Source organism: Fragaria vesca, linkage group LG7, assembly GCF_000184155.1.
Source record: "Fragaria vesca subsp. vesca linkage group LG7, FraVesHawaii_1.0, whole genome shotgun sequence".
NCBI classification, from domain to species: Eukaryota; Viridiplantae; Streptophyta; class Magnoliopsida; order Rosales; family Rosaceae; genus Fragaria; species Fragaria vesca.
The window spans coordinates 16184544-16193855 of NC_020497.1; the positions used below are offsets into that span (position 1 = coordinate 16184544).

The 9312-nt window shown below is 37.7% G+C and overlaps 2 protein-coding genes across 2 annotated transcripts; both read right to left on the reverse strand.

The window, feature by feature from the left end:
- Window positions 1-25: 25 nt before the first annotated feature.
- LOC101299236 (tropinone reductase homolog) lies at window positions 26-2839 on the reverse strand. Its single transcript, XM_004307423.1, has 5 exons — window positions 2688-2839; window positions 2385-2592; window positions 2078-2294; window positions 1882-1988; window positions 26-470 (listed from the first exon to the last, which is right to left on the reverse strand). The coding sequence occupies exons 1-5, from the start codon at window positions 2774-2776 to the stop codon at window positions 276-278; spliced, it is 816 nt and encodes a 271-aa protein (XP_004307471.1). The 5' UTR covers window positions 2777-2839; the 3' UTR covers window positions 26-275.
- A 2828-nt stretch (window positions 2840-5667) lies between these two features.
- On the reverse strand, window positions 5668-6587 carry LOC101299526 (probable transcriptional regulator RABBIT EARS-like). Its single transcript, XM_004307424.1, has one exon. It carries the CDS (start codon window positions 6445-6447, stop codon window positions 5668-5670), a length of 780 nt encoding a protein of 259 aa, XP_004307472.1. The 5' UTR covers window positions 6448-6587.
- Window positions 6588-9312: the final 2725 nt, after the last annotated feature.

A 9312-nucleotide genomic window follows, 5' to 3' on the forward strand; every position in this document is an offset into this window, starting at 1 on the left:
GAATGAGCTCAAATTTGTAGTTTTGAAAAACTACGGCATCTTTTGGTGAGTTCACAGTCATAATCACATAATGAAACAAATGTGCAAAGCATGATAATTCAATGGGGGTTGAGAGAGACCATTTGTGGTATGGTAGTCCAAGTAGATTTAGAAAATGATATGTCTTGGGTGTGTTTCGGTTTTATGCTCGTGATTAACAGAACAAACGCATTTGAGGAAGGCCAGTTCAACACATTTTGTAAAGCAAAGGAAGATAAGACACCTGCTAAGAAGGCTCATTTTGGGATACTAGTGGGGCAAAAACTGTTAGCAGTCATGCCTCCATCGACACATATGATCTGTCCGGTGATGTATGAAGCAGCCGGCAAGCAGAGGAATGCTACCAAGGATGAGACCTCTTCTGGTTCTGCAACACGATTGAGAGGAGTACGAGAGGTTACCTCTTCCAGAAACTTCTTGTCCTCCAGCATCTGTGATCAAGAACAGAGTTCGCCCAAGTCAGATAATGTTCTTAAACTTTGGTGTACCAAATATTGATTGCATACATTCAACAACAAACTAAATTTTCATTAATTATCATTGCAAATCCAATCTTACATAACCATAAAACTGCACTAAAGAACTATCCCTAACTTGTGGCAAAAGTGTCTTTAAACTGAGTACATCTTCATCTAGATGACAATCTATTAGCCAGCTTGCTGATTCATGGTGTAGTGTTCTTTACCAGGCTTAGCCCTGAAAATAAGTAAGGGAAAATGCACAAGTGACTACTAAGTTCTACTCGGTCAATCTGTGCCTACATTGGCTGAGATGCCACTTAACCAAGATTCCAGCTGTTCTCGCTACTGGGAACAATTAGATCCGAAGAAAACTAATCGAACTGTGATAATAGATAAGAATAAGACTCAAGAGTCAGGACCTCAGCATATCCAATGATAAGGCTTGTAAAAAGTCACAAAACTAATTTAGGTTTCAATCCTTGATTCCATGGAATTTGGGCATGTAAATATATGATTCTTCTCAAAGTGAATGCACACTCATGAAAAGCTGCTAAGAGTTATTCTCCATGACAAATAAGACACTGCATATTACTTGTAGTGATATGCTGCAAAAGTTATTCTCCATGTAATATCAGCAAAAATGAAGATTAAAAGATGTAAGGAAAGCATAATTCACATATATTTAGTATTTGAAGAAACAGGTGTCTGCCCTTTTTTTCATTGATGTTGACGGATGTTTTATATGATGGATATAAATTAAAAACTATCCGCAACATAATGTTAAACCATGATTACTAACAAATCTTTCAGTGGAGATGCTCTGATCTGATTCATGATCCAATTGATGTTGCGGACAAGTAATTGTAATTCTGAATTACATGTAACCCAAGGACTATGCAGAAGGCCCTCAGCAACTTCTATTTCGCTAAAATTAGTAATTATTGACATATCATTTGCAACAGAAGACAGGTAGGGAAAGCAAGAGAGGGAAGAGCATATTAGACGATTGGAATATGGGTATATAGTCCCCACAGTGGGGTCTAATAAATCAAACCTTTATTCAGCCTGAGGTTCTGTCCAAAGTCCTATAATTGAGTTCCATTGGAACTTAATAATGCTATCAGATAGGCTTTTACAACTATTCTAACTCAGATACATTAAGCAACAAACATGCAAAATATCTATGATCTACATTTTCGTAAGTAGGGCACCATTGTATCTATCTGACAGAGTATGTACATTTCTACACATGGAATAAACTGCTCAAGTGTCTCTTCTAAGTAAACTCAGAAAAAAGGACATTAATCTCCACTAGGTTATACTATTTCACACATGCAAAGCTTTTAACTGATGATAATGAAGAAAGGGTATGAGTATTTACGTGTTCCACAAGTGAGGTTCGGGTGTACCAAGGAGCAACAGCATTGCTCCTGATATTGTCTTTCGCCCATTCACAAGCCAGATTTTTCGTAAGCTGATTAATCGCAGCTGAAAAAACAAACAAGATAGAATGTAGCATTTGTCTTTTCCCTTCATATAATGTAAAATACCACAATGCAAAGGACTAATGGGCTCACCTTTACTTGCTGCATAAATGGTCCCAGAACCAAGACTCACCAAACCAGCCACAGATGATATGAACACAACGCTTCCTGCTCCGGATCCTTTCAAAAGCGGATGCGCAATTTGGCACAAATGGTATGTAGATTCCAAATTGGTACTCATTACCTTAGAATACTCTTCAAAAGTGTACTCAGTAGTTGGTTTCCTTATGTTTGTGCCAACATTATTTACCTAGTTCCACAATGACACCACACACCAATAATTCAATTCTCTGATACATTCATACAAACACAGAAACTGTAGTGGGCTAAGTTCTCTTACAAATATGTTGAGCCTTCCAGCGAAAGAAACACCCACTTGCTCCATTAGCTTCTCTCTCTCGGATTTAACCGAAACGTCACACACAATCCCAGTGATCCGGAACCCTTTAGCAGACCATTCCTTCAAGCACCTCTCAAGTTCTTCTGCATTCCGAGAACAAGTGAAAACATAAGCACCAAGCGAAGCTAGCTCCTCCACCACGGCGTACCTGAACCGAAGCAAAAACATGTAATCAATAAACCCACAATTCCCATAGAAAGAAAAGATGCATGCAAATGAAAATTGGGAGAGAGTAAAAGAGACCCAATTCCACGAGTGCCGCCGGTGACGAGTGCTGTCGTTCCCGTTAGAGACCATCTTGGAGTTGCGAGGTTTCTAGTGCTCTCTGCCATTTTCGAAGTCTTCCAGCAACTTCACTGTACCTAGATAAGGACAGTTTGCCACGAGGCCTATATGAGTTCGAAGACAGAAGTGTGTGGTCTTCTGAATAGGGCTAAACGGGCCACTCAATTCATCGTCTTTGAAGTCGACCCAACACAGGCTATAAGCCCAATAGAGGACTAAACTTTGGGTATAGACTGTGTACGTAGATCTGTTGGTTTAAACATCCTTTTACAGTTTTACTATTGTAGTTTCACCAGTTCAGTAGATCTTGACAATGTAGAGGTATTTCCACAACTTTTATGCTTGTTCAGCTTCGCATCTATAGAGAGTCTTCTGCGTACGGCATGTAAATACACGATACAATGTGGAAGATTATGGTCTATGATTTTATTGGACATGTAAATAGTCTTAATATATAAATGGTTAAGATTGCACAATCTTGTAATCGTACCTATTTCATTTTACACTTTAGGGTGATAGTATTTCATTTCTCCACTGTACTGTAGACAAAACACAGTTAAACGAGAGTAAATTTGACTAGTAAATTTGCATTACCTAATCTCATCTAAGTACAAACAACATCTCTAATCTCCTAAATTCCTAACTTCAAATATGCTTATGTCTGTGTGCCAAACAAATTACACCACCCGAACCAACCAAACCACAACTTAGTTAATAAGATCACTGTCATCTATAGGGCCTATCAATCAAGTTTGTTCAAACTCCAAAGCTATGAAGCAGACGTGTTAATTACTTGTTGGGTATGCACGTACATCGCTTCAATTCATTCCCTTCTTATATTTTCCATAACCATGAAAAACACAGGTAGACGCATCACAGTCAACACATCTACCTCAAACCCCATGTGCATATATCTCAGCCTCTCTGCAAGAATGCAACAGACCTCTGAAGAATTAAAGACCCAGTAGTACGTACTAGTCTCCTTCACACATCAAAATCCAGAACTATTGAGCTACCCCATCGATAACTGTTGCCAAAACCCCATCAATCTTCTTGAAACTGCTAGACCAGACAGTGCGTCAAGTATAAACAGTTTCCATTTTAACCTAACATAGCGCTATAGCGATCTTCAATTCATATCCCCCTCCTTACATCAAAACAGCTCCTTCATCGAACCCAAAGTTACAAGCAAACCTCACTCTCACAGTTTCACTTCCAGCTCATTCATTTACCCACCACACCTCGAAAACCCACCTCCAGAAGCATCAAGTAGAATCCACCATGTCAACAAGTTCTTCATCTTCAACCCAAAAATGGAATACCATCACATAAATTCCCTCTGCACACAAGGCACAAGGGTGAAACGTTTCATCATCAACTTACCATATAAAGCAAACGTTGAAAATAATCACTTATTCCTAGTCCTAGCTTTGCTAAGCTCACCGTGTATTCTGCAGGAACCATCGGTGTGTTAATGTAATAAATCCCACGCACGGTGGCTCTTCTGCCATAGCCAGAACGATCATATTCACCTGCAGGCGCCTAGTTCTAGGGTTTTGACATCGGGTTTATTATTGAATTCTAATTTGGAAATTTAATTTTTTAGGGTTCTAGGGTTGGTGATCGGTCGTTGAGAATGCATTAACAATTTTAACAGGTAGCCACAAGGCTACACTGGATATATGCAAGAGTAAAAACAAACGGACGCGTAAATAGTGCCAATGAATGATTTGATCTTTCTTCTTGTAATACTATTTTAATTCAATTTGATTCGATGCGGTTGGTGGACTATTTGGAGGATTAGAGACAATTATATATCGTATATATTTCAAGAAGAAAACAAAGGCGGGTTTGGCTTTCTGATCCAGAGATATACCTCTGCTCGATTTTACGTGCTGGTTTATTTCAGTTACTTTGATCTTTGATTTTATTTAGATTTGTAATACAGAACTAAGACTGAAACGAAAAGTGTTGGTTGTTTCTGGAGTTCAAGAAAATAAAGTTAAGAATAGTATGTCAGGACCGGAGTGATAATATAATTCGATGTTAAAGTATTTATGAGATCAACAGCAACAGCAGGAGTACTGTTACTTTAATTTGAAGCTAGGATATTGTAGTTGAAGTGACTCTTGATGTCAGTTACTTGTCAGTTCTAAATTTCACTCTTTTACAAAACCTTACAGAAACAGTTAATTAAGTTCCCCCTCCTCCGAGCACTTGGCTGGTACAAGAAACAAAAACAGTAGCACATAAAACAGAGATGATCAGCTATCAAAGTTTTCTCTGTGTCAATTTAAACTGTGTGAGAGTACTCGCAGTCAACTAGTGGTTCCTACTGTGTGCAACCCAGAAGTTTCTGTTTGAATAATTATTTTCAAACTTGAACAGCAAACTAAATTAGTTACACAATAGATATCATACTGGTGTGTACTATCTAGCCAGATGTAGCTGAAAAATTGATGAAGTTGTATCTTCACCTTCATCATATCTAGTAGCTATCTGAGATTCTGAAGTAGAACACACCTAATAAACCCTAATGCAGGACTTTCCCAGATCTTAAGCCGATTTATTACTGTACTATCTACCACCACAACATTCAATTATGGCCTCAACATACATATTATATCTGATAGTAATTAAGATCATAGATATACATATCATATCAGAAATGATAAAAACTGAATATCAGTGAGCTGAGAATAAAATCAAGAAATTAAAAGTGCATTAATCGATTAACATCGACTTATGTGCACATAATCATAATACCTCCACTAAGTTGGCATGTTCGAATTCGTTTCAAAGGTTAGCCAAGAAAGAGGGAAAACTAAATTAAAGCAGAAAAACTAAACTGATTAATTTCTCTCTCTTCTTCCAAATAAGAGGAATCTGAAGATCGATCAGCCATACAATTAGTGTATGCCCATAAAGTTGTAGATGGTCATTTGATCTTGGGAGTTGGGTCACCAAGCCTGAGCTCAAGATCCAAATCTTCCATGGAGTTAGCTGTAGCCATAAGTCCACTTACCTCTGCAGGTCGGAGAAAGAATGGAAATGGTGCTGAGTTCATAGCAGAAGCAATCTTAGGCCTTTTACAAGTGCTTGCCTCTTCCCCACAAGACCCAGCTAATTGTCTGTTTCCTCTAACAACTGTGTTAATCAACCCCACTGTCAAATCGGTTTCGACATATTCCCCAACTTGATCACCTCCCATCAGGCTAATAACAGATTGGTCTTCTTCGTCTGATGATGACCCCATCACCATGATATTCTTCTCCGATCGATCAGCGGCAGCGGCAGCAGCAGCAGCAGCAGTTGAGCAAGAATTTGAAGAAGAATAAGGAGAGATAAAAGCCCTAGGAGCTGAAAAAGGGCAAGTCATCGCACCAAAGCCATGGCTATGATTTCTAAGGTGATGAGGGACATGATCTGTAGCTAGTTTAGGAGTAGCAGTACCACTAGTGTTGTGGAGGCATTGCTTGAGTCTAGCTCTGTCTCTTCTGTGAACATTCATGTGACCCCCAAGAGCTTGAGCCGACCTGAACTCCCTCATACAAAAACTGCAAGAATAAGACCTCGGCGGCCATATGCAACCACCGCCACCAAGCGCACCAGCTGCGTCTTCAGCGAAAGCCTTCTCTTCCCATGTCGCGGATGAGATACTCATGACTGAGTTCATCGACGATCGCGACGACGAGGAGTAGCAGTACTGCTTCAACATCAAAGGAGACTAGGTCTATATATATAAATACTGGGAAGTAGTAGTACTAATGAGACCACGGAGAATCTAAGAGAAAGAGAAAAGGGTCAGCTGGAAAGGGTCTTTGGGTTTCCTAGCTAGTTTAGTTTCCTGTATTTTGGATCTTCCGGTGAAGCCACTCTGTTGGTGTTTAGCTCCCAGTTTGCTCTACAGTCATTGTTATGCTTCTATTATATGGTTTTTGGCGATATATATAGGAGGGGACCCGTTTGGTCCCATATAAGCAACTGTCATGCATTTCATTTCATCCACATGCCTCAAACTACTGACCCTTTGTCTTCAGTTGAAATCCGAGAAAATATAGAGTAGGCGTTTACAATGATCAGATGCCTAGCTTTACCAAAAACATGATCAGATGCCTAGATTAGCTATACATAGGTACCAAGCTAGAGTGACTGCGTTCATTACCTCTAGGTTGGAGGTGGAGGAGGTAACTTCGTTATATATTATAGAAGTCGTGAAATCGTGATTACATTACGTAACTTTATTTTACCTTAACCGTTATTATATGATAACACGACAATAGTGAAATTATAGAAACAAAATCGGATAATGACTCCAATCAAAAATATATCTTGTACGTACTGATTCTTCCTACCGCACAAAAAAGTGATAAAAACTACATAATTATGACTAGCTTCGTTTAGTAAATAGGATTTTGTAGTATATATGCTCGATCGTCGACATTCTAATTATCAACTACAATTTTGTTTCATTTGTAAACAAAATAGCGATACTATTACTCTGAAATTAATACTGAAATAGTAAGGTACAGTTTATCAAAATTAAAGAGGAGAATCGAAGTACTTGACATTAAAATAGTTGCATGCTGTGAAACTATATAATCTAGACATCTTCAAGAGAAGACAAGGCTTTGTTTATTAGTTGAAAGTTACACATGCATGGAAAGGCTATGGAACAATAAATTCTGCATCGATCCTAGAAGAAGAAGAAGAAGAAGAAGAAGAAGAAGACTAGCTAGACGACCATAGCATTGCAACCTTGCCTTAATTTCCTTAAATAATCCATGGATCATGGAAGAGTGTTACAGACAATAAGACAAACACCTGTGAACTGGACGTGAATTAGGAAAACCTGTATGTTAATACAAATTATTCGTAGCTCAAATGATCTATAATATTAACATATGGTCTAGTAGGTGTCATTTCTTGATCCTTATTTCGGTTGGTTTGACAATGGTTTTCAGTGCAAATTGTCCTAATCATAAATTCCTTTTCTTCGTAGTAGCTAGCTACATACAAACAAACGTGGATTATTATTCTAATTTCAACTTTTACATAATAGCTAACTTTCAATCTTAAAAAGACGTTTGATTGATTAAAAGTGTGAGATGCATATCTCACGCTTGGTTAATTATATATGTAGATTATAGACAACAAGAAACCTTATTAGATTAAGTCATGAGCTAGACAATATATATATACCATCGAAATCAATTAAGTTAATATATGCTCGTTGATTTTATAGGATACTAATTCATCATTTCATCGATCCAGCTAGCACTAAATTGATCAATTTAGTGCTAGCTAGATCGATGAAATGATGAATTAGTATCCTATGAAATCACATTCTGACACTAGATCATTATCTGCCTCAATTCAGCTCCCGCAAAGATGATCAATAGCATGCATACATTTTTAAGATAATCACATTCTGACATTCATATCTAGTTTCTCTACTATGCATGAAATAAAATCAAGGGGAGTAGAAGTTCTTATTGTTCAGAACTTTAAGAAGAAGCTGCTGATAATCTCAGTAGTCTCTTTGATATGATTGATCCCTTGAAGTTTTCTTGTTATTGCATCTGGTATTCTGTTGAGAACGTGTTCAGAATCTTTGAAATTTTCCTCCCATATCACGCCAAGGTAATAAGTCAGCAATCAGACATTGTCTAATTTTTACTCTAAACACATCTAACTAGCTACTTTATCACAAGTGAGATGATAGTAAGACTTTAACTCTTTACGTACAGCTTCATCAGCCAAGTTATATTACAAAAATCATCATAAGTTGCTTTTTTCATGAGAGTTAAGTAGATAGAAGAAAAGAAAAGGTCAAAGATAGATCTTCTTGTATAGTACTTATATGATTATAAAACCAAGCTTGTTTAGTAATATATACCAGTTGGATACCCTAGAAAACTACCTTGCCCAAGCTAAAGATGAACTTAATTACTACTTAATTTCAAGGTTTTGTCAAATATATATTCTTATAATGTGGCAGTTAGCTAGGTTCTGAGATCGAGCAAGTGTCGATGCCAAACACTACCTGCGCTTTGTTGAATCTTTATGCAGCATATCATATCATGATCGAGGAGCTAATCCCGAGTTAAAACTATAGTCCTGAAAGCTGAATAGCATACAGAAAATAATGAAGTTGCATGCATGAGCCTTTAAACAGTTTAATTAGTCTCTCCCAGTTAAACAGTATAAAACTGGGATTGAAGTTTATATGACTATCTATATAAGTGAAAGTAGACAAGCCACCTGCCACTCAATGATTCAATTAACGTATTGGGTGGAGTGGTAGTCACTCCATATATATTAGTTAATAATGGACAGATCGAAGAACAGGTTTGAGTGGTCAATTTTAACCACTCTGTTGATTCAGTACTTAGAACTGTGGAACCCGATCGATCAACTTGTCCAGTATCTTTCTGGCTCGAACTGTTCGACCGTGGAGGACATATGAACAGAATGCTTTTGATTCTTTCTTAATAGGGACTTGTATATAAACACAACAAGAAACATTCGGCAACCAAGTCAATCTTCCATATCCAAGAGGACCAAGACATGTTTAACACCT

What these genes read in the sequence shown, in the direction of transcription:
- LOC101299236 (XM_004307423.1), bottom strand. Translation starts at nt 2,776, where the DNA reads ATGGCAGAGAGCACTAGAAACCTCGCAACTCCAAGATGGTCTCTAACG. An exon ending in GGCGGCACTCGTGGAATTGG is followed by an intron (nt 2,593 to 2,687) that starts GTCTCTTTTACT and finishes GCTTCGGTTCAG; the next exon opens with GTACGCCGTGGTGGAGGAGC. An exon ending in GAACCTCACTTGTGGAACAC is followed by an intron (nt 471 to 1,881) that starts GTAAATACTCAT and finishes TCTTGATCACAG; the next exon opens with ATGCTGGAGGACAAGAAGTT.
- LOC101299526 (XM_004307424.1), bottom strand. Translation starts at nt 6,447, where the DNA reads ATGTTGAAGCAGTACTGCTACTCCTCGTCGTCGCGATCGTCGATGAAC.